This window comes from Cottoperca gobio, chromosome 12 (assembly GCF_900634415.1).
Source record: "Cottoperca gobio chromosome 12, fCotGob3.1, whole genome shotgun sequence".
Lineage (NCBI taxonomy): Eukaryota > Metazoa > Chordata > Actinopteri > Perciformes > Bovichtidae > Cottoperca > Cottoperca gobio.
In genome coordinates this window covers 8,640,039-8,657,003 of record NC_041366.1, presented here as the reverse complement: position 1 = coordinate 8,657,003, position 16,965 = coordinate 8,640,039, and the positions used below count along the sequence as shown (strand labels likewise).

General features: G+C 39.1%; 1 protein-coding gene across 1 annotated transcript in view; it reads left to right on the top strand.

Annotated features, from left to right (window-relative positions):
* The window catches only part of epha5 (EPH receptor A5), a 67,106-nt gene extending 61,081 nt beyond the window's left edge, over positions 1–6,025 (top strand). Inside the window, 1 exon segment of the mRNA XM_029444126.1 lies at positions 625–6,025. Within this exon segment, the coding sequence (XP_029299986.1) occupies positions 625–736 (112 nt within the window). The 3' untranslated portion in view covers positions 737–6,025.
* Positions 6,026–16,965: the final 10,940 nt, after the last annotated feature.

The window sequence follows — 16,965 nt, the reverse complement described above, 5'->3', positions numbered from 1 at the left end:
GTATTCAAAAAAGATTACCAGACCTTACTGTCATCAGTTTTTGTAGGAACTATTTCTTTTTGGTAGAAAAGGCAACTTTGGGTGACCATTTATACTTCAAATGTAAGTAAAGTAACATGATCCAGACTCGAATGCGCGTACAAAACTGAATTTATTTTTCTTTATTACTTTTTTACTTTCTTTAAAAATTGTCAAAAACAATGTTGTAAAGGTTGAAACAATATGAGAATGCAGGATCTAGTGCAAGGTTGCTAGCCTGTGAAAATAATTCTTAAATGCCAGCACCCATTTATAGAACTGAGAATGTCTATAAAGTCAGTATGACTTCCGAATGCATAATTTAGGGACCATCCAGAAACTACCATATCCGTATTCTGAAAGTTTTTTGTATTGCTTTAATCCGGATATCTACAAGAGCTGAGCCTTGTGAGGGTATTACTAATACTGCCCTACAACACCAATAACAATATCATCCAAATGCTAGTTATAAATAAATAAACCATTTTAAAGGACACATTTTTTAAAAGGTTTAATTACCGTGTTTTCTATCACTTGCATCATGTATTTCCTTATTTGTTAGCAGCCTGACGAGTGACGGCCTGTTGCTTCTGTGCTGTTTTTCAGGGATTTGCGAAGAGTAGGAGTGAACCTGGCTGGACATCAAAAAAAAATCATCACTAGTATTCAAGAGATGAGAGTCCATATGAACAACACCAACTCTACTGTAAACATCTGATGCATATGTACAGGCATGCGCACACACGCAAATACACACATACACACACTATATGGACCTAGTATGTGACGAAAAGACTTCAGATTTGCTGTTGGACCTAAAGCGGCTTAGCACTTTCTACGGACAAAGACACCCAGTGTTTATGGATCTAAACTGGAGAATCCACAAAACTGTGGTTATTGTGGGTGGAGTTTCCTTGTGGTGTCATTGGGGGTATTTGACATTGCAGCACTAAAACCAAACTGAACTGAACTGAGCGGTGCTACACGAAGGGAAGAAGATGGGGAGCTAAACTGAACTGAAGATTTTTCATTCTAATTATTCCATTTCTGTGAATCTTGGGGATCGTGATATCTCTGTGCACTGTTTGGATTCTCTCAGATCAAACATGAAATCCGCAGATCTGGCTCTTGAGAGCAACCAGCACTTTTTGGCTGTTTCACAAATACGGGAGTTTCATGCAGCGGGCTCAAACTGAACTTTTTCAGCCTGTCTCAGGTGATCTGAACCCAGTGGATCTGACCATTTTCTCTGGAAGTACACCATTCTCAGGTGGGGAAAAAGTAATAATGGACCAAGAGCAACGTGTTCATTAGTTTAAATCTTTGCTTTACCATGCTGATGTGCTTTGGATTTTGTTTTCCTGCCTCGGGCAGGGCTTCATGCAAAAAGGACTGCATTCGTACACCGCTTTACAACTCATGGAAGCTCCAGACTCATATTCAGCATCCTATACATCTTTATCTTCCAAAGCGTTTCAAGACTAGAGTACAAAATGCACCTTTCAGGCTGAAAATGTTGTCAGTCTGTGAGAAGGAAACCGTCTGGGTCTGGCTTTGTCCAGAATAGTTTGGGTCTTATTGAACCTACAAAAGAAAGTGTGAAAACATACAAGGCTTTAGACACGGAATACTCTAAAACTCTGGCTGAATGTATAGCACCACACAACACACAACACTCAGTTGCAGCGACAACTTGTTTAGTTTGATAGGCAGCTTCTGTCAGATAGGGAGAGAATGTGGCAACCAGCTTCTGAATGAGTCTGCTAATTGTACTATATATTCAGCTGGCATTCTGTCATCTTTACTCTGACATTTTGGAGAAATCTCCACTAAGATCTAGATGGGTTCCTGAAGAACTTATTTAGTTATGAACTCCTAAACCATACAGATTGAAAACCGCTTCATATAAATTGATACTTTACGCATGTTTTAGTGGAACGTTCGCTTGGATGCCGGGGAACCTTTGTGTAGGTTCGGACAACATCACTACTTTTAAATCAATCAGCTTCACTACATGTCTAGAATAACTATTTACTGATATTCTACTGCAACCTATTCTCAGACAATAATGGATCCTTCACCCAGATTCTGATAAACGTTCATACAGGCTCTACACTGGACATTCAGTAGGAATCAGCTGAACATCTAATTTCATTTATGGAAATTCATGGAAAGTTCATTGGATCCTGAACATTTGCTCATGTGGTTGAACTTCCAGTCAGATTCCAGTGGGACTGTTTACTGATGTTCTAATGGACCCTTCGCTCAGATTCTACTGATATCTCTACTGGGATTCCAATGCAGCCTTCACTCCAGAGTGCACTCAAATTTTCATGGAACCTTCAGGTACTGCAGAAAACCCTCAGCAATCTGTTCAGTTCACCATGCCGTAGTCTCTAACACATGTCTGCCACACCACAATAAACCTCATTCTTACAGGACTGCTGAAAATAAGGAGGCAATATTGATCAACTTGATAATCATCTATTTATTTATACTTGTTTAAAAAATGAGCAAAAGTGATGTTTGTTTCATCATTATACTCTCTTTTGGACTACTGAGCAGCTCTGCCTACATGTCTTTCATGTATATAATGTATTGTATATTTAATGCAGGGAGCATTGTTCTTCTGTCTACCATCATGTGGACATCGGTATTGATAAAGCATCTCAGAGTAGTACACATTAGTAGATAGTGACAAATATTCTAAATCAGTATTCCTGCTACTAAGACCTGGCCACTCTCAGATGGGGGCAACCAGCACATCTGTCCCCATATAAGGGTGCCCAAAAGGGTATGCAGAATTATCAAATATTCATGTTTTGTTGTTGGTGATTGTGTTTAATTTCAAATTTTGGTGCAAGATCTAGAAATATTTTCGGCAGCCCTAAATGAGACGGAAATAAATACTGTTGTCTCTAAAAGCAGGAGAAGTGTGCACAGGGACTGATGTATGAGCTTCTGCTATAGTTTAAAGGTATACAATGATGTCAATGATCAAATCCTTGCTTTACTTCTCTTCGCTGTGGTATGTTCAACATTGCTACTCAGTGCTTTATTGCTAAAACTTGACCCTTTTCACCGTTGTGTTCACCTAAGCAGGAACTAAGTTCGAACAGTATATTTATCCGCTTTGCAGATGACATACTAATATTTTTCTTGGTTATACGCAGTGTACTGCTAGTGCTGTGGCTTAAGAGTGGAAACTAAATGAGATTGTAAAGCTAGTTTTTTAAGAAGTGGTTTCACTTGACCGTATGAAAAGCATAGAAAAGCACAGAAAAGCACACAAGAAGAATGTAAGGTTTTAAAGGGGTATTTCACTTTTTGAGGATATGTTTTGCTTTTAAACACTCAAACCGCCCTCTGACTTCAAGAGGAGTCAAAGTTAAAGGCCTCATTGGGTGGAAGAAAGCCACCTCACTCGTGGCATTTCCACCTGCTGTCAAGATCAAGATCATTCTTCTTGACTGGTTTTGTAAAAGAATGTCAGTGGGGAATGGTCACAGTTGTTATTCTATATGGCTATGTGTTTTTAAAAGTCAAAATGGTCTACCAGAGTGAAAGTTTGCTTGAAAGATAAACATCTGCATAGTCTTTTTAGTCTACATTTATTACTTTGGAGGTTTGGCTCCAGCTTGTGCATTAATGTTCTATATTATAGTTTTAATGGTGGCGAACAAGAGTCATTTAGTAACATTATATCTGTGGTTTTGTACATTTTTTTAAGCCACAGTGTACTTTTTTTATTCAACCAGGTCTTATTCTTGTCTTCAAAAATGCAACCAACATTTTGGCAGTAAAACATATGTATGTAGTACTATTGTGGCTATGCAGATATTTAAAATAGCGGGGGAATGCATCAATAATATGGTGAATCTTTTATATTACACAATATAAGGCATGTACAGTGAAAGTAATTGTGCTGGGTGGTCTCCTCAGTCATATGAATACCACACGCGTTAGATGAAGTTGTCACAGTGTTTTGATCCCACCCAAATTTCATGGTATTGGCTTTTTACAACCACCCTTCAAATTAATTTTCAACTTAAAACCTATGCCTGGGGCATGAACAATTGGTGAATAGTACGCCCTTATAAGTGCCTCTCATCTTTCGAGCACCATTTTTTCCTCCCCGGCCAAAATTCTATGCCCCAATTGTGCCCCAACTTTCTATGTATTTACTTTTTGCCCACAATATCTACAGGCAATAAGAAGAATGTCAGACAATGTGTATGTTGGAACTAATTTAATTTGCACTTTATGAGAAATCTTGTGCCATTTTGTTTGACAAAAAATGTCTATAGGTGACTGACTTTTCATTGTCAAAAGTTTATCTTAATGATTTACTATATAATTACTATAAATACTGTGTTCCCTTATGCTGATTATATCACTTCATATTCTCAATGCTTCCCGTAGTTTTAAATTTGACAGTTAAGCACAAAGCATTGGTAATATTTTTTAAAACAAATCAGAGCTATATATATGGAAAACCTAAGCATCATTGATGTAGAGCACCATTTTCTTGTGTACGGCACAACGATACACCTTCAAAACGTAAGCACAGGGTTTGACAGAAATCTTTTAGGACAGTGAGTGGATGATATGACTTTGTGCAACCTGTCAATAGTACTAGCCCTTGATGTCAACAAACTTCAGCCAGACATTTTGTCTGAGTGTTTGTGGCATTTACCACTGCTAAGTACACAATTGTGAAAGCAGGTATTGATTTGTTGTCAATGCAAACAATACATATTCAGCTTAGTTGATAGGTGTTGCTGCGTGAAACATCTTCATTAATTTTAATGATTTGTTCTCGCACTTTTGCAATGACGTGATTTTATCCTGGTCGTCTCTTGTTAAGCAATTCTCATTTAGCAGGAAGAAACGAAGCACAGCAAACCAGCAGAGACTTGTAAAGAGTTATTGATGTGTTGTTACTCTACAAGGACTGTCAGCTGTAACTCCATCAAGTGTTATTGTATGCAGGAGCCAATTTCATTTAGTGTCAAATTACATTACGTAACCTGTTTGATGTAACACATGGATAAACAACTTTGTTGTTTGAAATTGACTTTCAGAAGAGGGTAATCTAATTTGTTCACACCAACATACACATGCATTTCCATAACAAGTTCTTGCAGTTATACACATTGGAATTTGTTGGAATTGGCTACGTTAAAAAAGTACTGCATAAACCACTAGATGGGAGGTTCGACTGAATTCAAGCAAATGTACAAAAGCAATACCTGGTATTAATAGCAAAACAAAATCATATTTGCATACCCAATTTTATGGGGATATAACAACCATACAAGGTTGCACTGACATCTGACTGGCTTTAAGACACCTAATAAGGATGAAAAAAATAATGTTGGTATCTTTAAAAACCTTATAAATAAAGCAGATGAGTGGGTGGGGTTATATCTGGGCCAGAGTTCTGGTAGTAACAGTCCTAATGTTACTTGACAAGCCACCTTGTGGTGAAAAAAAAGACAGTTTCTCAAAAACTTGCTGTGTTTTGAAACATTTACAACCGAGTTAATGGTATCGAAGACTCCAAGTGTGTTTGTGTGTTGAGTAACATTGAGATTAGTGCTAAAAGTAAACTTTCAAATGCAAATTTGCAGTGGGAAAAACATTTTTGTTACCAATGGCCCCGCCCACTACACGCATGTATAGTTAACTTCTCAGGAAGTCGAAAATGGGTATGGAGATGTGGTTTTAGGGGGAAATGTGCAGCTTTCACTCAAAGTATCAACATACAAAAGCAGGTATGCGATTATTAGGTTTTCCCCAGGTCAAAGACAATGATCATGTTATCAATAACTCACACATAAGGTTTTAAACAACTGAATATCTGTTTTGTGATTCTTTGAAAGCACAGTAAAGATACTATTGATGTGCTATTGGTTTGTCTTTGAGACTGTCATGTATTATGTTTGTGTTGATGTTTTTGTAGTGTGTTATCAAATTCTATATTTTTGCAATAAAACTTTTAAAACATCAACTCTTGAGGTTACTGTCATTGTCTGTTAGCCTTACAGTCAGGGCCACTGCATGACACAACACAACCACAGGTAGGAGTTTCATTAGTGCATTAGTTATTGTTTTACTGTATGTGTATGACACCAGCACTACCAGGGTTTAGGATGACCTGACAGTAAAAGTCTGTGCTCACATGTTCTACTCATACCTATTGAACAAACTGAGCATGGCCAAATATGGCCGACAATCTTGGTTGGTCTCTCACTTTGGTTCTGACTAAAATGTTAGATGGATTTCCATTTATAAAAAAAAATATATATATATATATATATATATATATATATATATATATATATATATATATATATATGTATGTTACCTTGCTCTGTATTTGTATATGGAAGGATAGTTTTACATAATAGTTTATTTGAGGTTTTTCAATCTGGATTTAGAGTTCATCATAGCACAGAGACGGCACTGGTGAAAGTTTCCAATGACCTTCTATTGGCATCAGACAAAGGACTTGTCTCTGTTCTTGTCTTGTTAGACCTCAGTGCTGCTTTCGACACTGTTGATCATGACATTCTACTACTGAGATTGGAACATTGTGTTGGCATAAAAGGAGCCGCACTAAGCTGGTTCAAGTCCTATTTATCTGAGCGATCTCAATTTGTATGTGTTAACGATAAATCCTCCATGACAGCCAAAGTCAGTCTTGTAGTTCCGCAGGATTCCGTACTTGGACCGATTCTATTCACCTTATATACAGGACTGTCTCAGAAAATTTGAATATTGTGATAAAGTTCTTTATTTTCTGTAATGCAATTTAAAAAAAAAAAAAAAAAAAAAAAAAAAAGTCATGCATTCTGGATTCATTACAAATCAACATGAAATATTGCAAGCCTTTTATTATTTTAATATTGCTGATTATGGCTTACAGCTTAAGAAAACTCAAAAATCCTATCTCAAAAAATTTGAATAGTTCCACAGACCAAGTAAAAAAAAAAGATTTATAACAGCAAAACAAAATCAAACATTTGAAAATGTCCATTAATGCACTCAGTACTTGGTTGGGAATCCTTTTGCACGGATTACTGCATCAATGCGGCGTGGCATGGAGGCAATCAGCCTGTGGCATTGCTGAGGTGTTATGGATGCCCAGGATGCTTCAATAGCGGCCTTTAGCTCATTAGCATTGTTGGGTCTGGTGTCTTTCAGCTTCTTCTTCACAATACCCCACATATTCTCTATGGGGTTCAGGTCAGGGGAATTGGCAGGCCAATCGAGGACAGTAATGCCATGGTCAGTACACCAGTTACTGGTGGTTTTGGCACTGTGGGCAGGTGCCAGATCATGCTGGAAAATTAATTCCTCATCTCCATAGAGCTTTTCAGCAGACGGAAGCATGTAGTGCTCTAAAATCTCTTGGTACACAGCTGCATTTACTCTGGGCTTGATGAAACACAGTGGACCAACACCAGCAGCTGACATGGCTCCCCAAACCATCGCTGACTGTGGGAACTTCACACTGGATTTCAAGCAACTTGGATTTTGCTCCTCTCCAGCCTTTCTCCAGACTCTGGCGCCTTGACTTCCAAATGAAATACAAAACTTGCTTCCGTCTGAAAAGAGGACTTTGGACCACTCTGCAACTGTCCAGTGCTTCTTTTCCATAGCCCAAGTCAGACGCTTCTTCCGTTGTCTTGAGTTCAGAAATGGCTTGACCATGGGAATACGGCTATTGTAGCCCATTTCCCGGACACGTCTGTGAACAGTGGCTTTTGATACCTGGACTCCAGCTTCAGTCCACTGTCTTTGAAGCTCCCCCAAATTCTGGAAGCGACTCTTCTTCACAATGCTGTTAAGGCTGCGGTCATCTCTCTTGGTTGTGCAGCGTTTCCTGCCACATTTCCCCCTTCCAACAGACTTTTTGTGGATGTGCTTTGAAACTGCACTCTGTGAACAGCTTGCTCTTTGAGACATTTCTTTTTGTGTCTTACCCTCCTGATGGAGGGTGTCAATGATGGTCCTCTGGACAGCAGTCAGATCAGCAGTCTTCCCCATACTTGTGATTTAGTTTACTGAACCAAGCTGAGTTTTCAAGGCTCAGGAAACCCTTGCAGGTGTTTCGAGTTAATTAGACGATTCAAGTGATTCGTTGAACACCCTACTAGTATACTTTTTCATGATATTCTAATATTTAGAGATAGGATATTTGAGTTTTCTTAAGCTGTATGCCATAATCAGCAATATTAAAATAATAAAAGGCTTGCAATATTTCAGTTGATTTGTAATGAATCCAGAATGTATGACATTTTTGTTTTTTTAATTGCATTACAGAAAATAAAGAACTTTATCACAATATTCTAATTTTCTGAGACAGTCCTGTATGCTTCCTTTGGGCAATATTATAAGGAACCACACTATAAACTTTCATTGTTATGCGGATGATACCCAATTATATCTATCACTTAAACCAAACAAAACCAATCAATTGGCTAAACTTTAAGCCTTAAGGACATAAAAACTTGGATGTCTGGCAACTTTTTGATGTTAAACACAGACAAAAGTGAAGTTATTATACTTGGCCCTAAACACCTCTGAAACGCATTTTCTAATGACATAGAAGTGCTGGATGGCATTAATTTGGCCTCCAGCACCACCGTAAGGAATCTTGGTGTCATCTTTGATCAGGATCTGTCGTTTAACTCTCACATAAAACAAACGACTGCCTTCTGACACATCCTGTCTCAAAATGATGCAGAAAAACGAGTTCATGCATTTGTTACGTCAAGGCTGGATTACTGCAACTCATTGTCATCAGGTTGTCCCAAAAAGGTTGCTTAAGACTCTTCAGTTGATCCAAAATGCAGCGGCACCTGTTTTGACAAGAACAAGGAAACAGGATCATATTACTCCTGTATTAGCTGCTCTGCACTGGCTCCTGGTAAAATACAGAATAGAATTCAAAATCCTTCTCCTGACTTACAAAGCAATTAATGGTCAGGCTCCAGCATATCTTAAAGATCTCATAGTACCTTATAAACCAACTAGAGCATTGCGCTCCCAGACTGCAGGGTTACTTGTAGTTCCTAGAGTCTCTAAGAGTACAATGGGAGCCAGAGCCTTCAGCTATCAAGCTCCTCTCAGGTTGAACCAGCTTCTAGTTCTAGGGAGGCAGACACACTCTCCACATTTAAGAGTAGGCTAAAGACTTTCCTTTTTGATAAAGCTTATAGTTAGGGCTGGCTCAGGTTTGCTTTGGATCAGCCCCTAGTTATGCTGCTATAGGCTTAGACTGCCGATGGACACCTCCCTGCTCTCCTCCCCTCCCTCTCTATCTGTATGCATTTATGTAAATGTGTGTTACTAACACAGCATCCGGGGCATCATTCCCAGAGTTTCTGTGTCTCTCATGTGGCAGGTTGCCACTGATAAAGTTTACATCAGGATCATGAATCGTGGCTGCACCTGCTGCCCTGGTCCTGCTGGACATCGGGAAGCCTTTTTGACATTTTCCTGGATTCATCCAAACTTTCTCTTTTTCAACACAACATCATTTTCTGTCAAATGTTGTATTTGTACTATGTTGTTTATCCTGTACACACGACATCTATTGCACGTCTGTCCGTCCTGGGAGAGGGATCCCTCCTCAGTTGCTCTCCATGAGGTTTCTTCCATTTTTCCCCCTTTAATTATGGGGTTTCTTTTAGGAAGTTTTTCCTTGTGCGATGCGCATAAGGACAGAGGGTGTCGTAACCTGTACAGTCTGTAAAGCCCACTGAGACAAATGTGTAATTTGTGAAGTTGGGCTATATAAATAAATTTGATTTGATTTGATGATGTATTGTTTTTAATGTAGCCTATCTGGTGGTTCAGGGAACATTGGTTATCTGTGACCTGTTTTGCCATCTTTGTCTTCCTGGAAAGAGGATCATGATGAAAATTTTGTTTTTAACTTTATTGTGTTAACTGCAACATTTATTTATGTATTTGTCACAGTGCATCATCTGTTGTATGTCAACAAATCTAATCAAATTACATATCTAAGATAGCAAACATGCTAAACATTATACATGCTGCATGTTTGCATGATGACATGAGCTTTCACAGCCTCCAGCATTGCTGTCGATTCTTAGTCCTGTTAACCGATGTGCGCAGTGACGAAGCCATGCATGGTTTGAGTTTACCTGATGCAAAGTGGCTTTTGTCAGAAACGCCAACACGTATCTTGATGTTTTTTTGCGGGGATTTAGATTTATAGTTATTTAAAACATATTTCTTGTAGTTTTGAAATGACTTGTGGATGCAGCTGTGTGCAGTGTAGCCTCTTACTGTTCTGGCTGTTTATCTTTACCAGCTAATAGACCAAGCTACAGACTGTGAACTATATTGTAGCCTAATGTTCTTTGTTGGGATTTGTGTTTCGTCTCTGTTTGTCTCCCTTGTTTGTTTCGTTGTAATGAGCTATTTCAGCCAAACAATATAATCGCTGAAAGAGGTTTCCTAGCAATGCCATTAGACATAGTTTATTGATCGAAATACCAAATTGTCAGGGTAACAAGGGAGCTAGTTAGCAGTTTTTCTCTTTTTCTGAGTAGACTGGAGAGGGAGGAGGGAGGAAGGGAGGGATGGATTGAGACAGATGGATAAATGAACATATAGGCGGCAGTTGTTCTACGAAGCAAATCAAATACTTCCCTAGTGAAGAAGGTCCCCCTAAATAACATGGTCCCCATCTATCTGCTAAGCTATTTGTTGAAATGTATTGTCAATGGTGCATCATGGCTGACAACACAATCCAGTAGAATACAGTTCATCGCTGGGTTATAGTGATTATAAGCTGAGGTACTGTAAAATGCATGATGTTTTAAAACCTGATGATGTAAGACCGGGCAATGTCTGTCAGATGCATTTGCTGCTGATGTCAGCAACTCATGTTATTGTGTGCTCGCTCTAGGGTGAAAGCCTTGCTGACAATTAGCGTACTATACAACACTAGTATATCTGTTTTAGGATGTGGTGAATTCCTCTTATGGCAAGGTTTACAGTACAACATGAATTATAATCTCCTTTGCAATACATCATTTTTTTCGTTAACCTTGAATCATGTGTGAAGGTTCTTACAGTGCTACAGTAGTTTGTATGTTAATATCTGTGTGTGTGCGTGCGTGTGTGTTATGTCAAATCAAGCCTTGCTGATCTCTGAGGGAATCCACTGCCTGAATGGCTCAAGGTGATTATTACACTCTCACACACATACATGTGTGAAGGTGAAATTAGCCATCACACCATCAGCGTGGTTATTACCAAAACCTCTGTATCAGCAGCATGAGGAAAAGAGCTGCAGGGTGTGTGTGTGTGTGTGTGTGTGTGTGTGTGTGTGTGTGTGTGTATATATTGGGATTGCACTGGGGAGATATATTCCCACTGGTGCTGACTGGGATTGTTCTCCGATAGATGGACGGGTGTCTCGCTTTGGGCAAGCCAGGCTGTACGTCTGAATGTCTTCACATACTCGCCCACGTTCTCGTCTTCCTCTGTCTGTTTTGACCAGCTCCGTCTGTTACACGCCTGTACGTCTTCATATCTGCATGACATTCAGTTTGTGACTTTATTAGGTCTTCCTGTTTGGCTTTCTGCATGCCTTCATCTCTGTCCCAGTCTGCCGCTCTTTACGGTCTCGCCGTCTATTACACCGTCACTATGTCAGTCTAAAGTCAGCTATCCCAGGGCATGATAAAGTAATTTTCTATTGAAGAGGTGTCAGTGGTCGAGGCGTCCCGAGGGTCATTTGAAAATTCATTGCAAGGATGTCTCTTTAATCATTATGAGTGACCTTCAGCAAAACCTTAGCTGTCAGTTTAGGCGTGATAGTGTGGGTGTCTGTGAATCTATGGGTTTTTGTTCAAGTGTGTCAGACTGTAGGCACGTCTGTGTGGGTATATTAATTATTTTCTCTCTGTTTGTATGTGTTACATTTACATGTGTGCCTGTGTCTGCATTGCATGTTTGATTTAGGTTGGCCAATTATGATATTTTATGCTATTTGTTTTGTCAGAAAGAGGAAGGTTATTGTAAGAGTCTTGCAGAAAGTACTTTACAGTCAAAAGATCGTCCTTCTGCAGACTATTTTTTTATATTGGGCTCGGTGTTTAGAATTGCAGTTCTGTTTTGAATCAGACTTACATTGTTTTTTCCAAGAAGGAATTATCCTCTGAGTTGAAATAGTAACTGCTTGCGTGTGCATCTATTAGTGATTGCCTTGTGTAAAAAAAGAAATTGCTTCAAAATCTTAATTACAATACAGATCTTTGAAATTGCAATGTTTTCTTTTTCACTTTTAAATCATCTCATAAATATATGTTGGTAGATGATAACATTAAAAAGAGTTCTAATATGGGAAGGCTTTAGGAGTTTTTCCTGGCCTCAAAGCTGTCAACATGTAATGTTTCAAATCACTTCTGCAAGCTCAAGGTGCATATGGCCAGATAAAGCTGCTCGCTTTTTTTCCTCCGTGTTGCAGACACCCTCAACACCCATTAAACTGTAACAGGGGGTCTGACCCAGACCAAATAAGCTGCTGGTAAATAGCCTTATCCATTCTGCTTCTGATCCGAGAAGCCTGCCATGAGAGGGCTGTGTGATGTCAAGTGGCTGGCAAGGGCACACGTTAACACACAAGCACAGAAAATCTCGACGGCGGTAGCAGTCTGGCAAGTCTTTGTGTAGCACTGGAGATAACTCAACACACATTGGCTCTTTCTCACTCTCTCTGTCTCGCCCACAGTATCTGTCTCTTTCATACAACGGCAGCCACAGGGACGTATTTGTCACTTGCCCAGATGTTTTTCCAAGGTCCTTTATTCGAAGCAGTCAATCATATGAGCAGAAATGTCCCTAATGTGAAGTCCCTGTGGCGCTGTGTGTGTGTGTGTGTGTGTGTGTGTGTGTGTGTGTGTGTGTGTGTGTGTACACCCATGCATGCGTGTGGAAGGTCCATCAAGGTGAGATGAAAGTGCATTTGACCTGAGACACAGGGGGGTAATATATTTATAACAACTACAATATCTCGCACACACACATACAGTTGCAATTTCTCTGGCCTAATGAAGTCTGTCACTATGGCACACACACACACATATATACACACAGGTTTTTAAGTGACTTGGCCGGGCACACACTCTTTGTTCCTATTTTCTCCATGAAATCAAGCATCTTTATCCGACACAATTTCACTCGTGATTCTCTTGAATGCTCACAAACCCATTTCCATGCTAAGTGATGAAAGTCACTGCAATGACTTGAATATGAAAATGCATGTGCTGTGACGCAAAGAAAAATGTCATAATTATTGCCAACATGTCAGATCTGTAAAATGTATAAATACACTCTAGTCATGTAATAGTCGGACCATATTTTTCTAATTCATAATCCAAAAAGTAAAATAAAAATAAATTAAACTGCCTATGGGTAAAGGTGAAAAGGATTTGGAGAATTCCACGTCAAACCTTGCATGTATGATGTGCACTGCCACATTTGGAGGTTGTTAGCCCCCTCAGCCTTGCTCCATAATGAAGAGGTGCTGCATGCCCACTGAGCTGTCTCGTCTGATAATTATTTTGACATTACCCACTGAGAGCTGGAAGGGAATTACCCTCCACAGCGTCTGCTTGCCATACATTCTCCATAATCAGCCTCGCCATGCATGGGTAAATGTATGCATGCATGAGTACAAAGTGTGTGTGTATGTTGAGATGTGTTGGGGATAGCCTGTTGCACATGGACTTCAGTCACTTTAATGTTTTGCTGTTTATAAAAGGTACACAGGTACTGATTCAATTGTGAAACTCAACACATACAAATCCGTAGGCTTGTTTTTTGGGCTGGAGCCTTAATTAGAGATGTTTTGCTCTTCTTTATACCAGATTCACTACAACACTGGTGCTTTCCTCATGCAAAGCCCCATAACTTTGTTTATCAACCTTGTTTTATTCCTCACAGTGACGCTTGCACACTCATAATTCTGACTGGGTTTAGCATGTTGCGTGCGGTAATGCAAAGCAGCAGCGACCCTCTGAGAAAGCATCCTGAGGGAGAGCACGGCCAGATGTTTCTCAGTTTGAACATGTCACAACATTTTTGGTTTGAAGTTGAAAATCTCAATTTCTTCTTCCCCTGTAGAATTGTATAGTTTATATAATAAATCTATTGATCTTTTTGGTAGATTCAAATCTGCATAAATATGTTCAATTAACTCAATTAAATTCAGTTAAATGCAGTGGAGTGTAATTAGGTTAATTTCTGTTCATTAAAGTCCAATCAGTTCCAATCAATAAATAAATAACAAATCCTTTGATCCCAGAACGTTGTTGGTACAGAAGATGATTAGGCTCACATTTTCAAATTCAAATCAAAATTGACTTACAATAAAGCACACAAATGTAAGGTAGCAATTATATACTTTTTAAATGAAAATGTAATTTCCTAGTTATATTATGGGGGGAAAGGACCAACCCTTTCTGTTGTACGTTATATGAGCATTTGTGGTTTTCCTCAGATACGTATAAAGTGGAGTTAATGGCTTCGAGAATGTCTTGAGGTCTGTGACGAACACCCCATTTATCTTAATATTCACTGCGCTCTGCATTCACAAACTAATGACTGCAATGCATCACCTGGATATTGTATTTCAATAAAAAGTGTGTGCGTGTATTTGAGTGTGTGACGATGTTCGTCCTCAGTCAGTCTCCCTGTATGTCTGATGCAAATTTGCAAGTAACTTGCTCAGTATCACACATGTGTAATGCATCATCTCTGTGTAATGAAGTGGCTCTCAGTCTCTGTCTTCTTGCAATTGTGAGGTACGTTCACTGGCCAATGCACAGAGTAGTGTGACACTCAAGAAGCACAGAAAAAAAGTGATTGTATGCAATTACTCTCTACCGAAGAAATATTCTTATTAAAAACACATTTTTGAGCAGCAGAGATGCAATTCCACTCACCTCCATTCTTTTGGGATGGCAGCAGAAATTTTAGAGAAAAATATTTTGGGAAATATAAATATCCTGGGAAAAACAAAATGAATAAAACATAATTAAACAAATGATGTGTATGGCTAGACATGAATGTATCCTTTAAATAATGTATTCGACCGATTTAACAATGCACTCCTATATCATTTTTACTCACTCACAATTGAAAGTAAAAAAAACAAAACACAGAGGACACTGTATTTTATATTCATAGAATTATTCTTACTTGTAAAAACATGGCGCCTACATTACCTACAATGCAACACAATTCGGTTGGAGATTCAGGTGTGTTACGCTAGTAGCGTCTAATGTTGCCTTGAGCCGCTAGCCTCAAGCAGAGATGAGGAACTGAGCTACAGATGTCTGGTTAGCTCACTTCTTCCTCCACACCCCCAAACTTTGGTCAATTTGAAACTTTCAGCCCCAACTGATGCTGCCTCAATTCAAATCCCTTGATGCAATTTATCAGACTTCACATAGATCCCTCTGGAGCCACAAAAGGCTTAATACTTTTTTTTTCTCTTTGAATATGTAGGATAGGACCTGTAAACAGACTTTAATGTATACAATCAGTGGAGTTCCCCTTTAAGCACTGTTCAAACTTTGTATAAATAAGTGATTTTAGTATCTAAAAGACCAATACCTTAACTATCTTGACAAAACGTTTCCTCATGCAGATATTGCAATGAAAAAATGTAAATGTTTAACAGTTTGCAGTTATCTTCAAAATAAAATTCCCCTGGTGGCCAAATGTATTTAGCTAATACAAAATATTTGCATATGAACATTCATCTCTGAGAAATAGCTGCTCAATATGACCTTTGCTTCAAAAGCAGTGCTCACTCTACAGTGTGTAATGAGTCATTATTAAGTCATGTTTCTTAAATGAATATTGATTTTGTCCCACAGTGAGAGGGATTCGCCAAGAGCCACAACAAGATCACAGATAGAGGGAGACGATCAGTCATCATTCCACAGCTGATGATGAATCACGTCGCTATACTTTGATCACATTGAGCTTCTCCCTTAACGATATTCGCCTAGAGGTATGATCTTCTTATTCTGTGCTCTCCCTGGCAGAAAAATCAATGAATGTTTCAAACACTTTGAATAGATGAAATTGTCTGAATTGATAAAGACTGAATGAATGATTTATAAGGTTAAGACGAGACATTTCAGGGCACACAATTCAAATCTCTTTCTACTTTAACATCTGTAGAGAAAAGAGAAGGTCTTGGACCGCTTGACCTCATTTGGCGCAGTGGCTGATTCCGTCTCATGTTGTTGCATTTTACTGCAGTCAAACTTTTAATATGGTTATTAAATACAAGCATGTATATATGTGTGCGTGTGTGTGAGAACCCATTTAGCTCAGTGTCAGGCCTACTGAAAGTGTGTCGTAATACCTTCAAGTCCATTAATGCCTGGGAATGAAACAGAATCCGAAAGAAGACACACACACACACACACACACACACACACACACACACAAATGCGCACACAGAAATGCAAACACATGCACACAAATGCGCACACGCACACGCACACGAACACGCACACGCACACGCACGCACACGCACACACGCACACAGAGTGCTGTATTTCTCTGATAGCTTCTATTATCTAGGTCTCCCTCCTGGCTGCACATCAAACATGGATGAGCTCCAACCATAAAAGGCTCCATTTTCCTTTGATTTATACAAGGAATAAAAATCGGAAAGGTGAAAAGTCCAAACCATGCATATTTTATCAGTTCGCTGACACCAAAGGCAAGACGGAACACATTTTAACATAGAGCAAAACTTAAAATAGACCATGATAGGACCAAATACAGGAACCGCCAATACCAAACCTCTTGACCTCATTGGCCAAAAGCCTTCTAACCTCTTCCTGTACCAACCGAAAACGTGCCTTTATAATG